General features: G+C 43.2%; 1 protein-coding gene across 1 annotated transcript in view; it reads left to right on the top strand.

The window, feature by feature from the left end:
• snd1 (staphylococcal nuclease and tudor domain containing 1) overlaps positions 1 to 19,115 on the top strand; it is a 736,770-nt gene that overhangs the window by 595,450 nt on the left and 122,205 nt on the right. The window contains exon 18 of the mRNA XM_055653291.1: positions 8,378 to 8,522. Coding sequence (XP_055509266.1) covers positions 8,378 to 8,522 — 145 coding nt within the window. The remainder of the gene's footprint in view (positions 1 to 8,377; positions 8,523 to 19,115) is intronic.

The following is a 19,115-nucleotide window of genomic DNA, read 5'->3' as shown; positions in this document are numbered from 1 at the left end:
GAAGCTGCTGATCCCATTGTGATGTCACTGTGAGCTGGAACACTGCTCACGGGCAGGTTATGAGATCCCATTGTAACATCATAGTTGCTAACTGCCAGGCCGATGGAAGAGATTTTTCTCAAAGTCGGATTTTGTAAAGTTAAAAATGTGAATAACTTGTAAAATATAACATCAATCTGAACAAAAATTGTTAAAAAACACACCACAAGACAATTGTAAGGTGGTCCAAAAATTGTTTTTTTTTAAAAAAAGTTTTAAACGTCAATAACTTGTACAATATACCATTAATCTGAACAAAACTTGTTTAATTTACATCACAGGAACATGGTGAGTAAGGTGGGCCAAAAATTGCAGCGCTATCGTGTACTGTTTTTGAGTAAATACAAACCGGGCAAACAAATGGACAAACAAACAAGATGCGAGTTTTAGTAATATAGAGATGTATTAATTTGTAATTTACTATGTCATTAAGACTATAGCATTAACTTGTCTCAGATTAAAAACGGGTATGTAACGGATTCACAGTTTGACAAATAATTCATTGAGCAAAGAAAGGGAATTGCTTAAATGGAATTTTTGCTAACAGTGTGAAAGGATTTGTTTTGAGTAATTTCTGTGTATAAATCATAATACCAATAACAAAATAATTCCGACTCTGCCTTGCAAATTCCAGGAGTTGAATGTCTGTTGCTTAAATAGAAGATTTAAATGTTGATACCCAGCTTTCTCTTTAGTATCTTGGTCACATTACACTTCCTGCAAGGACAAGTGCAGCAGACAGGTGACGGCAACTATGCCTTGAATGTTGCATGCCACAACTTGGATATTCATTCCATATTCATCACTGGGTCAAAAATTTGGAACTCCATACCTAACACCTCCACACTATCCCCACCCAACATTACAGGTTGCCCACCCCAGCCCTCTCAAATATAATTAGAGCTGACCTTCTTGCTTTCTCCAGCATTTCTGTTTTCAGATTTCCAGCATCTGTAATTTCCTTTGGCCTCTTTCAAGTAAAACTTAAACGTAGAACTAGTAAGTGTGAACTTAAACAAAATTTTTACTAAATCTGATGGCAACAATTATCTTCATCTAGCTGGGTTAAGGAAAGGTAATTGAAAATCTTCCATCAGAAGCATTTGACAAGTGACTAAATGCTAGGCTAAGAACGTGGATGAGATTCTACGTATTCAATGGTCTTTTTACATCTTTGGCTTTTCTCGAGTAAAGAGGACGATGTAACAATCTACATTATTAGCGACTTCAAAATGAGGGCTATGTAACACTCTCTACATTATTTGCCTCTTGGATCTCATCAAGCCCCATAACCTGCTTCAGTGGATTAGAGCTGATGAATATCAGGTCTGCCTCAGCAGCTGCACCATCAGCATCAGAACTGTTTTGCGGTGTTCTGCCTCGGGGAACATCAATGTTCTGTGCTTGTCTTGCATTAAATTGATTTTTTTTGTTTTCATACTATAATTATGGCCCATCCATCTTTTGTAATCCAGATCACGATGTCAGTTCAGAATTCGTGTCAATCAGTTATATACTTCTGCACACATCTTATCAGCTCATAGCTTCTGTTCTTGGATAAGCCACAGGGAGCAAGACCACAGGCTAATTTATAAAACAATCCAGATGCACACAAACTCAAATAGGATGGGGAGCTCCCCTATTTTATTTTCAATCTATACCATGTTAAGTGAATTCAGATAAGGCATTATGAGTACTATACAGTGTCTTCATGTTGAGGGAAAGGCAAAAATCAGGTGTCATTACCTGCTGACAGTAATCATACTTCCAGTAACCCTGCTGGTCAGTTTGGACTGTGGGCGGTATAGGAGGACAGAACTGTGCTATCTCCACATGTGGATAACCTATTGACTATTGTTAATGAGCGCTTGTGTAAACATTGCGTGCACTTGACATAGTTAGCAAACTTGTCTCTGTGTGAGAGACCAATGAACTTATTCTTCAGATTGATATTTGAATCTGTATGCATGTTATCTTCATGGTGGGAGATTAAACCAAGACCCTGCTTCTCCATTGGAACATTGAACTACACAGGGGATCCTCTGATAAAGGTCAATCATTCTCCACAATCCCACACCAGCCAGGTCCAGAATATACATAATAGGTATCCCCTTTAATTTTAATGGGGATGCCTCGCTACAAATTTCAGAAGAAAAAAACTATGTTCGGTTACTTTATTAGTTGTTTTACTTTATTGAATGCTATTAATTGTTTCTTAGTTTGATCATGTGTACAATTTTGTTTAATTTTTAAATATGTTTAAAATGCAATGGAGTGAATGGACTGCCTTTGTACAATACATTTGTATGATCCTATATTATGTATTGTGCATTATTTTGGATAGGGGTAGAGAAAACTATGGACAGGCTTTGGTAAAGGGCAACAGTTTTGTAAGTCAAACTTTGATCAAAGGCAATCAGTGATAATAAGCTTTTGAAGGACTGTTTAATATTCTGGAAGGCAAATGTGATTTGCTGACACAAAATGTAGAAAAGATAGTCTCTTCAAGTAGAGGTCAGCAAGATTTTTCTTCATGGGTATACCATCCATGAAAATTGGAGACAGAAATGATAGGACAATTAGTGTAGCCAATGAAGGAATGAATGGCTCTTCTCAAAACTTTTAAATGAATGCCAATATATTGGTGTTATTGTTATTTTTTTATTTTTAGTTAGTTAAAAAGGTTTGTGTTGGACGTCTTTTTATGTGGGGGGGGTGGGGGGGGGAAAGGGGGAAACTTATTTTTCTCAGTCCCTACCTTGTCAGAGATGCGACTTTTCTCCGAGCCGTGTTTTTGCCCCTTCCTCGCGGCCTACAGGCAGACTGGAGTGGCGTTTTCCTGCCGGAACCGGCCAGGACTTCAGCTTCAGCGGCAGCTCAGTGCTGAGGCACCATCGTGGAGAGGGCGATGCCTTACCAGGGTCGCCGTGCGGTGAGCTCCGGAGTGCTGTGACCGCCGACTCCAACATTGCAGAGCTGCGGTCTGTGGAGCTTCCAGCCGCGGGCGACACTGAACTTTAAACACCGCGGAGCATGGGATCTCACGACGAGATCGGAGCTCCGACCAGTGCAGCCCGTGGACTTCTGGAGCTGCGGTCTCCGGGGAGGAAGCGGCCGCTCCAGACACTCCGAGCCGCTGAGAATGTTCACCCAATGCCAGAACTCCATCATCCGGCGAGAGGGCCTGAAGCATCGGGTTGCCGTACCGGCGACTGCAGAGGCCTCAATAGGCCCGACTATGGGTGAACTGGGGATGGGACTGGACTTTTGCTGCCTTCCCCCACAGTGGGAACCATTGTGGTGGGATGTTTTTATGTTTACTGTTAAATTATTTGATGTTGTGTCTTATCTTTATTTGTGTGCTGCATGGCAAGTCAAATTTCACTACACCAATTGGTGTATGTGATAATAAATGTCCTTTGTATTGTACTTTGTATATGTATGTGTACAGAGATATAATGAAAAACTCCATAAAATTCCATCATCTAACCCAGGAGAAAAACTGGGGGAAATAAAGGAAATTCATAGTGAATTCAAGGCAAAAATGACAGAGAGTGATAGAGACAAGCCATCAAGTGATTTACTCCAGTCATTAAAAGTTAATGTAGTTAATAGATAGAAGCGATCCATGTCCTCCTCCTCACTCCTCTTGCACTCCCGAGAAACCAATCTTCTCATAACAACCCATTACCTTGATACATGTTTGTATACAAAATCCTTGACAATAAACAATAGGTGCAGGAGTAGGCCATTCGGTCCTTCGAGCCAGCACCGCCATTCAATGTGATCATGGCTGATCATCCCCAATCAGTACCCCGTTGCTGCCTTCTCCCCATATCCCTGACTCAGCTATCTTCAAGAGCCCCATCTAGCTCTCTCTTGAAAGTATCCAGAGAACCGACCTCCACCACCCTCTGAGGCAGAGAATTCCACAGACTCACAACCCTCTGTGTGAAAAAGTGTTTCCTCATCTCCGTTCTAAATGGCTTACCCCTTATTCTTAAACTGTGGCCCCTGGTTTTGGACTCCCCCAACATCAGGAACATGTTTCCTGCCTCTAGCGTGTCCAAACCCTTAATAATCTTATATGTTTCAATAAGATACCCTCTCATCCTTCTAAATTCCAGAGTATATAAGCCTAGCCGCTCCATTCACTCAGCATATCACAGTCCCGCCATTCCCGGTAATTAACCTTGTAAACCCACGCTGCACTCCCTCAATAGCAAGAATGTCCATCCTCAAATTAGGGGACCAAAACTGCACACAATACTGCAGGTGTGGCAGGGCCGGATTTAGATGAAGAGAGGCCCAAGGCCATTTCACTTGTGAGGGCCCCCCCCCTCCCAATCCAACACCCCCGTGACTAGATGACTATGACTACCCGACAGTGACAGTGTGACACTTTTAGATCCTACTATATGTTGTCATTAAACAGTTGGTTTCACCGCGGAGCGGGCGATGCCTTACCTGGATCGCTCCGGAGTGTTGGGCTCCCAGCCTCAGGCCTCGCTGATTTCAACATATCCGTTGGAGATGGGAAAAGGGACATCAATGGGGGGGGGACCCCTTCCCATGGAAGAACGCCGTGAGGCGGAGGCGACGGAAGAAGAGCTCCACATCGTTGCGGGCGCAGAACTCATTGAGGTGGGGATGGAGGGGGACAAAGGTGAGAACTCTGCTGCGGACAGACCGTTCGGTATCTGAGAGGGGGAGGTCAGGGGGGATGGTGAACACACGGCAAGGATGGGGGTTAGGGCCGGAGGAAGGCAGGTGAGTGGACTGAGGCCGAGGCGATGTCTGGTGGGGGTATGGTGGGTGGACAGGGGGGAGGAGGGTATGAGGACAGTAGTGTGGGTGGGGAAGAGCTGGGGTCACATGGTTTGAGGGGGCTGGGGAAGACCCAGTGGAACAGCCAGGGTTGGGGGGATTGGCACTAGGAGCCAGCGCAGTCAAACCCAGGGGAGTGGGAGTCTGCAACGTGGAAGCTTCAGACCCGGTGCTGAGTCCAGGCTGCAGGTAAGGCGACGGCTGCGGGCTGCTGGAGGGCAGTGGAGTGGCGAGGGTCGGTGGAATCGATGGTGGAAGACCTCGTGGGGAGTGGAGTCCGGGTCAGCGGGCAAAGCGTGGGAGGTCTCGGTGGGTGGATGGTCGGTGGGGCGGCGAGGTTCGTGGGCCCGGTGCGTCGGCGAGGTTCGGCAGACCCCGGTGGGGCGGCGATGTTCGGTGGGCCCGGTGGGGCGGCAATTTTCGATGGGCCCGGTGAGGCGGCGATGTTCGACGGGCCCGGAGCGGCAGCGATGTTCGGCAGGCCCAGTGAGGTGACGAGGTTCGGCGGGCCCCGGTGCTGCGCCGTGGTTCGGTGGGCCCGGTGCGGAGGCGATGTTCGGTGGGCCCAGTGAGGCGGCGAGGTGAGTAGGCCCCGGTGCGGCTGCAAAGTGGGTAGGCCCCAGTGGGGCGGCGAGGTTCAGTGGGCCGCTCCGCGATGGTACCTCAGTGCTGAAGCTGCAGCTTGAAGTTCTGGCCGGTCCCAGCAGGAATGGCCGCGCCAATCCAAATGGTAGGCCACGAGGAGGGGGCGAAGATGCGGCTCAGAGGAAGTTGTGGGTGAGAAGACTTTTAATGCAGGGGGGGCAAGCCTATTGAGGGCTTTGTGTACTCATAGAGGAGGGTCTTGAAATGTATACGGAACCGCACAGGGAGCCAGTGGAGAGAGGCCAGGATCGGGGTGATGTGGTCCCTTTTTCGGGTGCCCATCAGGAGTCTCGCTGCAGCGTTTTGGACCAGTTGCAGGCAGGACAAGGAAGATTGGCTGATGCCAGTGTAAAGAGAGTTGCAGTAATCTAGGCAGGAGGAGATAAATGTGTGGATGATCTTTTCGAGGTCATCAAAGTGGAGGAATTGTTTCTTAGTTCTAACCATACTGATTCCACATCTCCTGTTTCAATGTCACCCTTTGCAAGGGACTGCATTTCATTCCTCACCAACAGAGCTACCTCATCCCCTCTGCCCACCTGTCTGTCTTTTCAATAGGAGGTATACCCTTGAATATTCAGTTCCCAGCCCTGGCCCTTCTTGCAGCCATGTCTCTGTAATTCCCACCACATCATACTTGCCAATTGTGTCAAGCATAAATTCTGTCAAGTTTGTCAATTCTGTCGATTTTGTCAAGCTTGACATACTTGTCAAGCATCAATTCTTAACTAATCCTCTGACATGAGGAGATATTTACTGATCAGAACGATGAGGTGAACTGGCCTGTTCAGTGAAAGACTGTGTGTGGGGGAAAAAACAAATATGTCACGTTCCTCAATATCTGAAAATGTTGTCCTATAAGAATACTCTGCAGTTTCATTTTAAGGAAATCTTAATAGATTTAAAAAGAAGTGACAAAGGAAAGAGCAGTTCATGGCTAATATCTCTAGGGAGTTCCTTTCATGTCTTGCACAACCACATAACTGACGTGTGATGAAGAAATTCACAGAATCACCTCCAAGAGACCTTACTTCATGCTCCGCAGGGCAAGTTTGATGGCAACAGATGATAGTTCACATAAAGTCTGGTCTGGGAAAACATTTGTATGTACACAAATGGGAAATAGGCTTGAACTATCCAGGGATCATGTCTTTTGAAGGTCTCTCCAGGGAAGACTTGTTGAATGTACTATATAGAATTGGATGTATGTTAATGAAGGAGCTTCTACCCATGCACGCAGCTGTGGGAATTCTTGCTATATATCTCCTGAGGTGAGGAACCTGAATCACACGAAAGATGGTTCTCATGTTTCCTCAGGGCCTGATTAATAAGGACATTATATTAACGTGGATCTGAAGTTGTTGGTTGTAAGGGGGAGCAATGTACCTGTCACTTCTAAAATTTAAAGCAGATATTCTCCTGTGCTTCATGCAGTCTGGAAATAAAACTCAAAAATTATTAACACAAAATCAGTTTATGGAAGAGGCTAGTGGGTGTTATATATACAATTTACCCAGCCTAACCTTCTTCCATGCAGTAAATGTGAGTGCTTTATCCCCATGGTGGACATGACTTGCATGATAGAAATTCACAGACTTAAGAATTGTTACAGAAGTTTTAATGAAAAAGTGTGTTTTATCTTTGCGTTTGTCTTGGCATTTCACTTTGCTTTCCCTATGTCTCTTCTGACGGCTACTGAGGTACAATATTACAAATACTTGCTACCAAATGGTGCCCAGTACCCAGATCCAGATCCGGCAGACAGCTGGCAGAGAAACAATGGGCCGAATAGCCTCTGGCATTTTAACCTGTTTATGATCCTGTGATTATGTCCGTGGGCTTCTAGTGACTTTTACAGGCAAATGCCCCAAAACCTCCAATCATGTAAATATTATAGTTCAATAGGAACTTGGATGCTTATAATGCTTAGTCATTTATTTTTTTCGAATTGCCCTTCCACTCCTTTCCAAGCACAAACTTGGATAATGAAATCACAGAATCAATGCTGCTGTACTCTGATCCATTAAACCAGTGTTGAATGATGATGTGGAAACGTTCATTTTTACATATATAAGATAACTTCTCTCGCATTGTTGGAGATGGAATAATCATAAAAGTGCTGCTACTAAGAATACAGTGATACCTGCTGCTGCACAGCTGTGATTGCTTAGTCATTCATGAACTTGGCAAATTCAGGAATAATATTTCACTGCATATCTATCTATGTATGTTGTAGTCTCCTCTGGCAGGGCATTGTTACTGAAATGTGATGCTGTTTCTGGTGCCAGGAGCAGCAGTAATAGAGCTATACAACTTTATAAAGATACATTTTTAACAGTGCTATTTCTTCAAAAAGCTGTGCATTTGTCAAGCCACTGTTGACATTTAGATTTCCAACGGGCTATTTCTCTCCAAAGATCTTCTTTAGCTTTAAACAAAAATAGCAAAGCAAAAGTATTGGTCATCCAAGAAAGGGCGCTGTGTGAACGAAATACTCGAAATGCAGGGGCTAATAAAGTAATCCCATAAACCTGCCCCATCATCCAGTATGATTGTGCCTGATCTTACTCAATTCTTCTCGCTTACAGCCAAATCCCTTGATGCCCTTATTGTGCAAACATTGTTGATTCCACCTTGAATGTACCTGCCTTGTGCAGTCTTCTGAGCTAGAGTATTGCTAAGATTCGCAACCCTTCGATTAAGAAAATTTCATCTCATCTCTGTACTAAGCAAATCTATCAACATTTCTCTTTAGATGCTGGACAGCTGAGCACTTATAATGTTTCCTTTCTTTGACAGTTTATATTATTGCAATTTTCTTTTGGGTTGTACTGGCTCACTGCTCACTATTTTAACGTTATTGCAGGTCTGGTCAAATTATGAGGAGCAGCCACCAGAAGAAGCAGTGCTACAGGTTGCAGAGGAGAAGGAGCGCACGACAAACTACAAACCTGTTTTCGTCACGGAGATTACAGATGATCTTCACTTCTACGTCCAGGATGTGGAGACAGGTCAGTACCTACAGCTAAACCTATGATATCCAAGTAAAAGTGGTGACATCAGTTACGCAAAGTGTTAATATTTGTTTTCTTCAATATTGCTACATATATTCAAGCTGACTCAGGGTGGTGGACATCTATAATCAGTTAGATGTTTGGGGTATAGTGGCGCTGCTTATACAACATTCATAATTTTCAGTGGAAAACAACATGTTGCACCACTTTTCTGCATTGTGCTTCTCTAGTTTAAACTCTTTTTGTATCGAAGTTTAAACTTCCTATTTAATTTCTGTAGTAAAGTTCTTATTTGCAATTGTCAGATTAGCAGACACGTGCTTTCGATCCAGCAAGGCCTGCAGGATCTCCTGGTTGCTGATCATTGTAACTCCCTTCCCGTTCCCATACTGACCTTTCTGCCCTGGGCCTCCTCCATCGCCATAATGAGCCTGCACACAAACGGGAGAAGCAGAGCCCAATAGTATGAACATCGAATTCTCCCATTTTGGAAATCTGACCTACAAATACCCCCTACCCTTTTCACCAATATTGCACCAATATTCATTCCTCTGGCTCCACATTTCACATTTCTTCATTCCTTATCTCCTTATATCACACCTTTTGTCTTTTCATCTCCAGCCCTTGTCCAACCATCAACCGATCTAACCCCTTCCCCTCCCCTTACCTGTATCCAACTAACGCTTGCCGGACTTTGTCTCCCCCCCCCCCCCCCCAACCCCTACAGCTCTCTCCCCTGTAACTACAGTCTGAAGGATCCCAACCTGAAACATTGCCTATCCCTGTCCTCCAGAGATGCAGTCTGGCCCACTGAGTTATTTTAGCACTTTGTGTCCTTTTTTTGTAAACCAGCATTTGCAATTCCTTGTGTTTAGCAGAATTTACCAAATTACTTCCAGTAATGCACTGAAAGCAGTATGATTTAACTGTGATAGTGGCTGAGCAATGACTGTAGCAATCTGTCATGGATTTACACTGGTGTCAAATATTGCACATTACTGGAATATTTCATTAGCCTTTACAGCTAGGATTTTAATTTTAATCTTAAGTAATAGTGTTTTATAAATATATAAAGCATTTAAGAACTTACTGAACTGTATGATCAATCAGTCAACTCTAAGTGGGCAGTTTTCAGATTTTACAGTACAGCCCGTTCTGAAGTCAGTTCAGGTAATGTAATTTTTGTGCAAGTGGACAATGTTTATGGTGGGAAAGATAATGGAATAAAATGTGCTCGTCGAAAAGGAAGATGAGGTTGTGAGCCAGCGTTATTCAACCTGCAACTGATTCTGGCAAGTGAACTGTGATAGTGGAAGCAGCAGGCAGTATTTTATCTGTGAAGTTTAATGTTATCATGACATTTATTGTTGTGGGAGATGGTTTGTTTTCTGAGGAAGGTAATTAAAGTAATGGGGATGCACATGGGGCAATTTGGTTCGCAGCAAAGAGGCTACCAGTTGCTAGGTGTTCTGAATAGCAGCTAGCATGAAATTAGGACAGCAGTTAATACAAAGTTAGGATGTTCAGCAAATAATTCTTTCAAAGACAGACAAGAGGCAGATGGCACATTATGGAACATAGATATGAATACTGCTTGGCCGAGTGGTATTATGTGAGATTGTCAAGTGAAATTAGTTTGATGGACCACCAATCTATATGGGTAGTTAAGAACACAGTACAGTGCAGCACAGGAACAAGCACTTTGGCCCACCATGTCCGCACTGAACATGATACCAAGTTAAAATAATCTCCTCTGCCTACACGTGATCCATATGCTTTCATTACCTGATATCGATGTGACTATCCAAAATCCTCCTAAATGTCACTATCATATCTGCCTCCTCCGCCAAGCCAGGCAGCGCATTCCAGGCACTCACCACCGTCTGTATAAAACAGAAATTGCGTCGTACAAAGGTCCTGTTTCCATTCTGTATAACGCTAATGTGCAACGTTACTTTCTGACTCTTCTACAATGCCTCAAATGATAAATGCAAGCATTGTCCTTTCTCCTTACTAGAACATGCAGTCCTGAATTCTGACCACCTGGCTTTTAACGACTCCCACATTTCAGATCTGGACTTACCCAATAAAATCTGCTCCCAAATTCCTCACCCAAATTCCAACCTAATAATACTGTAACTGCCCTTACCGTAATTTAGAACATTGCCCCATGGTTTAGACTTATCCTTATTCATAAATATGCTAACACTTGTGGAATCATGATCACTGTTCCCAATATACCCCCATGGTATTCTTGTAGAGGAATAATTGACTGTTTAAGGCAGTGGATGAGGTGCTACTCAAGGGTTTGCTTTGTTCTGGATGGTGTCAGATTTTTGGTGTTAATAAAACTGCATAGGCCCAGCCAAGTCAGAATCAGAATAACATGGGTGCAGTTTGAGTGATGATATTAATATTAGAACAGGGCTGGGAAACAGGAAACTAGATTCCTTATTACTGTTCCATGTTCAATTTTCAAGTGCGTGATATTTTTCAAAATCTTTAGCTTAATTATTCATCCAACCTACTGTAGGGAAAATTGTGTTGTGACAGATAACTAATGCAATCTGTGTGAGCTCTTCAATCCATATTAGTAATTGTGCAGGCACAAGAGATTGCGGATCATAAGAGATAGGAGTAGAATTAAGCCATTCGACCCATCAAGTCTACTCCTCAAGAATTAAGCCATTCGACCCATCAAGTCTACAATCATGGCTGATGGAATCTTGAGCAAAAAAGCAAACTGCTGGAGGAACACAGCATCTATAAATTATAATCTACCCTAACAAGTCTGATGCAATTAGCTTCACAGCAATTTGCCACAATAATCAAATTGGCAGATTATCTTCTTTGGTGACCTTGATTGATAGATAATTATTGGTCCCAGTGAATATAATTAAAGAATGGAGAAACTGGGCTTGTATTCACTGGAATTTAGAAGGATGAGAGGGATTCTTATAGAAACATATAAAATTATTAAGGGATTGGACACGCTAGATGCAGGAAACATGGTCCCGATGTTGGCGGAGTCCAGAACGAGGAGCCACAGTTTAAGAATAAGGTGAAGGCCATTTAGAACGGAGATGAGGAAAAACTTTTTCATCCAGAGAATCGAGGGATATGGGTAGAAGTCAGGAGCGGGGTACTGATTGTGGGTGATCAGCCATGATCACATTGAATGGCGCTGCTGACTCAAAGGGCCGAATAACCTACTCCTGCACCTATTGTCTACGTACCTATGATAGTCTATATATTACTAAAACTCTCATCTTGTTTGGATGTCTGTGTGTGTGTGTGCGTGTGTGTGAGTGAGATCCTGAAATTACGCCAAAACGGTACACGATAGCGCTAAAATGTTTGCACCGTCTTACTCACAATTGTCCTGTCGTGCGTTTTCAACAGGTTTCATTTAGATTGATGTTATAGTTTGCGTTATCACATTTTTAAGTTTATAAAATCCAGTCTGAGAAATAATCACTTCAACACTTCGGTGCCAGTTGCTGGCAGTTGCAGCTATGATGTCACAATGGGATCTCAACAAATTGCGTTGCGTCTCACTCTGACAACAGAGGAGGCCGAGGACAGAATGGTCAGATTGGGAATGGGAGGGGGAGTTGAAGTGCTGAGCATCCGGCGGATCCGGTAGGTTAAGGCGGACTGAGTGGAGGTGTTCAGCGAAGCGGTCGTCGAGCCTGCGCTTGGTCTCGCCGATGTACAGAAATTGACACCTAGAACACCGGATACAGCAGATGAGGTTGGAGGAGGTGCAAGTGAACCTTTCTCTCACCTGGAAAGACTGTTGAGGTCCTTGGATGGAGTCGAGGGGGGAGGTAAAGGGACCTCCTTTACATCTCCTGTGGTTGCAGGGGAAAGTACCTGGGGAGGGGGTGGTTTGGGTGGGAAGGGACGAGTTGACCAGGGAGTTGCGGAGGGAACGGCCTTTGCGGAAAGCTGAAAGGGGTGGCGATGGGAAGATGTAACCAGTAGAGAGAGGTGAAAAAAGTATTGGAGGATTATTTGCTCTATGGGACGGCTGATGGGGTGGAATGTGAGCACAAGGGAGACTCTGTCCTTGTTGCAAATGGGGGGAGGGGAGCAAGAGCAGAGCTGCGGGATATCGTGGAGACCCTCATGAGAGCCTCATTTATAATGGAAGAGGGGAACCCCCATTTCCTAAAGAATGAGGACTTCTCCGATGATCTAGTATGGAAAACCTCATCCTGGGCTCAGATGCGGCATAGAGGAAGGAATTGGGAGTAGGGGATAGAGTCTTTACAGGAAGCAGGGTGGGAAGAAGTGCAGTCTAGATTGCTATGGAAGTCAGTAGGTTTGTAGTAGATGTCAGTCAATAGTCTGTTTCCTGTGATGGAGATGGTAAGATCCAGAAACGGTAGGGAGATGTCGGAGATGGTCCAAGTGAATTTGAGTGCAGGATGAAACTAGTCCTGTTGGGTTATGATTTTGTTGAATGGCCTCATTCTGTGCTATAAACCTCTATAGTTTGGTTATACAACACAGTTAGCTTTTTCTCACAAATCCCAAATGAAACATTGAAATAGTAATTGGTTCTTTTCAGTTTAATATTGTGCTAATACTTTGAATTTAAGAACTCAATGGTTATTTTTAACCATTCTCTTCAGTTTCATCAAACATTGTTGAAATGATTGGATAAAAGTAGCAAACTGCTGTGATATTTAGTTTCTCTGCCCATAAAAGGATTTAACAACTGCATCTAGTAACTCTGGTGGTCTGTGACCCACCAGATTTGTTTTCATTGATTCTTTTTTTCCCAGAGATTGAAAGACATTATTACTAAATTGTGTTCTGACCATCTGGAAAGCCAATTGGAAAGGCAATTGGAAAGGGAGTCACAGCAGCACATGCTTTCCCCATAAAACAATGTCTCTGTTGAGGCTACTACAACACATTTTTCTGTGAAATCCTGCTGGGAATCCAATGCAGCTCAATAACTTGATCAGCCATGTAATGAACACATTTACTCAAATTAATATATTGGGGACTGCAAAGTGGGCAGGTATATTTGTTTATCCAGCATTCTGACTGACCACAACAGCGAGCTGCAAGAGATTTTTTTAAATGCACAATAAAATTGATATTTGCAGAAATTCCAATCTGGTTCACTGGTTGTGCTTTGAACATTGACCAATGTATAGTCCCACTTCAGTTAAAACTTCCATTAATTCTTATTAGTTTTGTTTCTTACGATTCTGTGTAGCAAGCATGCTGCTCTAATTCATTAATCAGGAGAGGCAGAAGTGTCACTTTGGGAATGACTCTCCAGTTTATTTTCAGACATATTAATAGTAAATCCATTCAATGGACTGCCCTCTGGCTCCTGGCCTCCAGCAGCACTCTGCTCTGGGCTGTTCTCCAAAAGGTGAAGGCAAAGCTTGAGTTACTATCTGAGTTGGGGGCTGGCATAAACCAGATTGTGTGTCTTGTTCCCTTTCACCCACCTTACACCATCCCCAGTAGGCGCAAGAAACTGCAGGTGCTGGAACCCTGAACAAACACATGTTTCTGGAGAAACTCAGGCAGGCAACATCTGTGGAGGGAAATGGACAGATGACATTTGGGGCCAGGTCCCTTCTTGAGGCGGATGGAATAGAGGGAAGATAGCTGGTGGAAAGAGGCGAGGGGAAGGGGTTGTACAAGAGCTGGCAAGTGACAGATCGAGTGTTTAAGAAGGAACTGCAGATGCTGGAAAATCGAAGGTACACAAAAATGCTGGAGAAACTCAGCGGGTGCAGCAGCATCTATGGAGTGAAGAAAATAGGCAAAGTTTCGGGCCAAAACGTTGCCTATTTCCTTCGCTCCATAGATGTTGCTGCACCCGCCAAGTGATAGATCGATCCAGGAGAAGGATACGTATGTGGGTGTGGTAGTGAGTCTGGATGAGATTATGTCAAAGAGCATGAGAGCAGTCAGAATCACAGAGGAGAGCAATGAGAGAAAGAGGAGTGAGTTACCCAGACTGGAGTGAGCTGTTCACCTTTACCATACACTGTACCAATATGGGAACAAGTATGTAAGAAGGAACTGCAGATGCTAATTTCACCAAAGATAGGCACAAAATGCTGGAGTAACTCCGTCGATCAGGCAGCTTATCTAGAGAAAACGAATAGGTGATGTTTTGGGTCGAGACCCTTCCTCCGACTGAGAACAAGTAGCTAGCCTCGCCTCAATGTGTACCGAGGTAAGCTAATGTCAAGGTGACCACGTTGGCCAGTAACATATTGAAGTGAATTGTTCTATTTTACACATGTTCTTTTTCAAGAGCCATCTTTGGCCCAGCACAAAAGCTCTGAGGAATTTTGTACAAATTGCTTCCCTGCTCCAGCAGCATTCCGCTAACTGGTAAATAGTCTGAATCTGAAAAGATGGTGAAGGTATAGGCCGAGGTCACATTTACAAGGCACCTGGATGGGCAATTGAATACCAGCAACTGGCAATACTGTGTGTTACCGAGCTGGGAAGTGGGAATAACCTAAATTCTGCATTTTGAGCACCATGTCTCCACTTTTGACATGATAGGCTGAATGGCCTCAATCTGTGCCACAGCTTCTTATCATTTTATATGCTTTATCGCCTGACCTAAAAGATTGCATCCTCTGTTGCAGTGGGCCTATATAGTTCACAAGTAGAATTAAAGTAGAATTAGGCCATTCGACCCACTACTCCACCATTCAATCATGGCTGATCTCTGCCTCCTGATCACATTTTCTTGCCTTCTCCCCATAACCTCTGAACACCCATTCCAATCAAGAATCTATCTACCTCTGCCTTAAAAATATCCACTGACTTGGCCACTACAGCCCTCTGTAACAATGAGTTCCACAGATTAACTACCCTTTAGTCAAAAGAAGTTCCTCCTCATCGCCTTTCTAAAAGAGTGCCTTTTAATTCTGAGGCTGTGACCTCTGGTCCTAGGCTCTCCCACCAGTGGAAACATCCTTTCCACATCCACTCTATATATGCCTTTCATTATTCTGTAAGTTTCAATGAAGTTCCCCCTCAACCTTCTAAACTCCAGTGAGTAGAGGTCCAATGCTATCAAACGCTCATCATATGCTAACCCACTCATTCCTGGAATCATTCTTATAAACCTCCTCTGGACCCTCTGCAGAGCCAGCACATCCTGTCCCTGAAATGGGGCCCAAATCTGCTCACAGTAGACCAGATTTAGTTCCCACTGCATTTTGAACTGACTGATCTTAGTTCATGGAAGCTATGATTTCAGTGTCTAAGGGTGACAAAATCACATAATTCATGATCCAGAACATCTATTGCAACCTTTTTAGAATATGTATATGAATGAGAAAGCTTGGACTGAATTCTGTATGGTCAAATTAGCTGCCTTAAGAGGTTGCCTGAAGAATTAGGCTTGAAGTTTGTATTTGACTTTTTTATTCCCTTTTTTTATTGTCAGAAGTAAAGAGTAAAGCCTATTAGCCAGATAATAAATAGAGGACCAAAAATAGACTTGTGTCACTGTGATGTTTTCAGCAGTCTCCTTCAAAGTAAGGGCTGAATGACATCGTTTGACCCACTTACTGTGTTGTGCACGGATATGCTCAACTCAGGAGCTGATTCATCGATCCCTTGCTTTTTCTAATTAGAGAATTTAATTAGTCAAGCCTTGCTCTCCGGTCCACATCCAGGCTCCATGCCAGATGAGCTGTTTGACACAGTGACATCTTCATTAGCCTCAGCTGCCTGTAGTATTGGCCATAAGAGATGAGACATTTGTTAATATATGGATAGCTTCAGGTCCCTAGCTCCATATCCTCAGCTCTACCGGCTGAGCCAATAGGGACATGGAAAGGGAACTTTTTCACCTGATGAACAATGACTAGGTACTCTGCCTGAATTCAACGGCATTTAATACTGGTGATCTAATAAATTTGTATGTCTTGGAGAAAATGTTCCCTTCAAATAGAGTGTTTGCACATCTGCAGTTTTTGTGCTAGTGGTTTGACTGAATGTCTGCAACCGATGTTTTAATTATTTATTCTGTTTACATCTGTTTAAGAATGTTTTTGAAAGATTCCAATATTCTGTTTTGCTTTCTAAACAAATGAATCGGTATGTGCCACCAATGTAGTGCCATAAGCATTGGTTTGATCAGTCAGCTTTCAGAAGCATTGACCTTGATGTGTTTAGTGACTGCCCATATGATAAAGTGCACTAGTCTGAAAAACAGACCCAATGACAAACAGCAAAGAAATTGAGCGCTTAGCAGGGGGAGTGAAAGCTCCATCCATTTTTCACCCTGGGGTTTCATCTCTAAGAAATAATTAGTACAAAAGGCGGGTAGTGTTTAGCGATTTTTATGTATCTTTATCAGTCTACAGATCCTATTATCAAAATTTTGATCAATATAAATTGGCTCTGTTGGATGGTGGAATATAATTTCAAAGTGTGCCAGTGATGCTAAACTTGGAAGTGTGGCAAACAGTGAGGATAGCAGCAGGTGCAACAGGATATGGCTAAACTAGTGGAACAGACAGACTTGGCAGATGGAAGTAGAGAAGTTAGCTGATGCACTTTGGCAGAAGGGATGTGGTGAAACCGTGGTAGATTATAAAGAGTATTTATGGACAGAGGGGCCTGGACCTACCAGTGGCAGGATGTGTTCAAGGAGTAGTAGGCCTCGTATATTGGATCTTGGATAATTACATCAATTAAAAACGGGGAAATTATCCTGAATTTGTGCTTAAAGGTTTGGTTAGGCGTCAATTTGAGAGTTGTATATGGTTCACTTAGTAAGAAATAGCAAAACACCACGGACTGAATGAGGAGAATCGCTTCTTTCATTACCATTGGAATTCAACAAATTCTTAATGTCATAAAGAAGTTTAATTATTTCCCAGTCCTGTTGCTAAAATGTGTTAAGCACAGCCATTGTGCTACAGAATTGTAAAAGTACAAGATATGCCCCCACTTGGCTATGATGAAAGGTCAAAACGCTGTCTCAACCATGAGGCAGTAAGTTAAAGGAGTTGTCTGAAAAGTGTAGTGGGAGTGGCTGCATTCTATTGGCATGGTTTCACCTGTAAGCCAGGAGTACTTCAAAGTCAAAAAGCAAACTGCTGGAAGGACTTAGCGAGTCAGGCAGCATCTCTGGAGGGAAATGGACAAACAACGTATTTGGTCAGAACCTTTCAACGTCTTTGTTGGAGAGACGAAACAATAATCTATCCAGCTCTGTTGGCGCAGTAAGTCTGCAACTAGGCCAATAATGTAACCACCATGAGCTCAAAACCTTCCATTCTTCAGCTTTCCAGCAACTTAAACAAGACTGGCATTATTGGAGCAAAGTTGTATTTTACCAGTTCGCCAACCACTTCTCCCTTCCTCCCCCACTCTACACTATTCCCAACTATATTCAACATCTTGCTTCCTTGGGCTAAATCTATTCACTGATCCAGCATTATGATACTGTGGTATTGATGACAATTGGAGATTACTGCGGTGGCTGAGTTTGCTGTGATGTGAAGAGTTGCGATTACATGAAAATTGCAGAGCCCTGGGCTCAGAATTGACTAAGATCTGCATTATTCTCCATATGCTATTTCATCCACAGGATAAAGAAAAATAAAAGCATTCGATTGGTGAAAATGTCAATGGGCAGAAAAGTGTTCATTTATTCTTTCTTTGATATTTTATGCAACTACCACGTAATCCAGCTGTCTTCTCACCATGAAAGATTATTACTATCACTTTCTTTATGTTGAGGAGAGAAAGCCGAGGGGTGAATTGTTAAACTTCTTAATGTTAAGAAAAGATTTAAGAGATTTTGAAATCTTTTCACATCATGAAGTCCAAAACTAGTGCCATCATCATAATTTAGTTGCAAATTAAATTTAAGGACTTTAGAGAAGGAACTGAAGACTCAAGAGATTGCAGACACTGGAATCTGGAGCAAAAAAGGAGCTGCTAGAGGAACACAGCAGGTCAAGCTTCATTTGCGAAGGCAAATGGACAGTTGGTATGTTGGATTGAGACGAGTCCTGGTGAATTGTCTCAACTCTAAATATCGACTGTCCATTTTCTTCCCCATATGCTGCCTGACCTACCGAAGTTCCGCCAGCAACTCATTGTTTGTAAGACAAAGAGCTGTTTACCGAGGATGGTGAGAATGGGGAATTCTTCCCTGGTGGAGCAGCTGTGGTGAATCGCAAAAAATTGATTTGGGGAGGAGTTAAACAAGTAAATGAAGAAGCAAAGTGCATATTGCAATAGGGATGACCAGTGGTACACAATTCCTTCGCTATGTGGGTCATATTGGCAATTCAAAGCACCCCTGAGCAAATGACTAGGGAAGTTCTGAACTACTTGAGACTTCCTTGATACGGTCATTCCATCCGAACTCTGACATTGGACAGCTTATGCCGTGCTAATTCCCTGCAGGGAAATCTTCTGGCTGAAGCTGTGCCAGGTTAGAATGCACGTAATCTGTTGAATGTATGTTGTGCACCACTGGGTTGGATAAAGCAAGGTTCAAATGGAGCATAAATGCCAGCATGGAGTGGTTGGAGCAAGTGGCCATTTCTGCTCAGAATATAT

The sequence above is a fragment of the Leucoraja erinacea genome, chromosome 22, assembly GCF_028641065.1.
Source record: "Leucoraja erinacea ecotype New England chromosome 22, Leri_hhj_1, whole genome shotgun sequence".
Lineage (NCBI taxonomy): Eukaryota > Metazoa > Chordata > Chondrichthyes > Rajiformes > Rajidae > Leucoraja > Leucoraja erinaceus.
The sequence above is the reverse complement of the archived record's forward strand: the minus strand, read 5'-3'. Positions and strand labels throughout refer to the sequence as shown.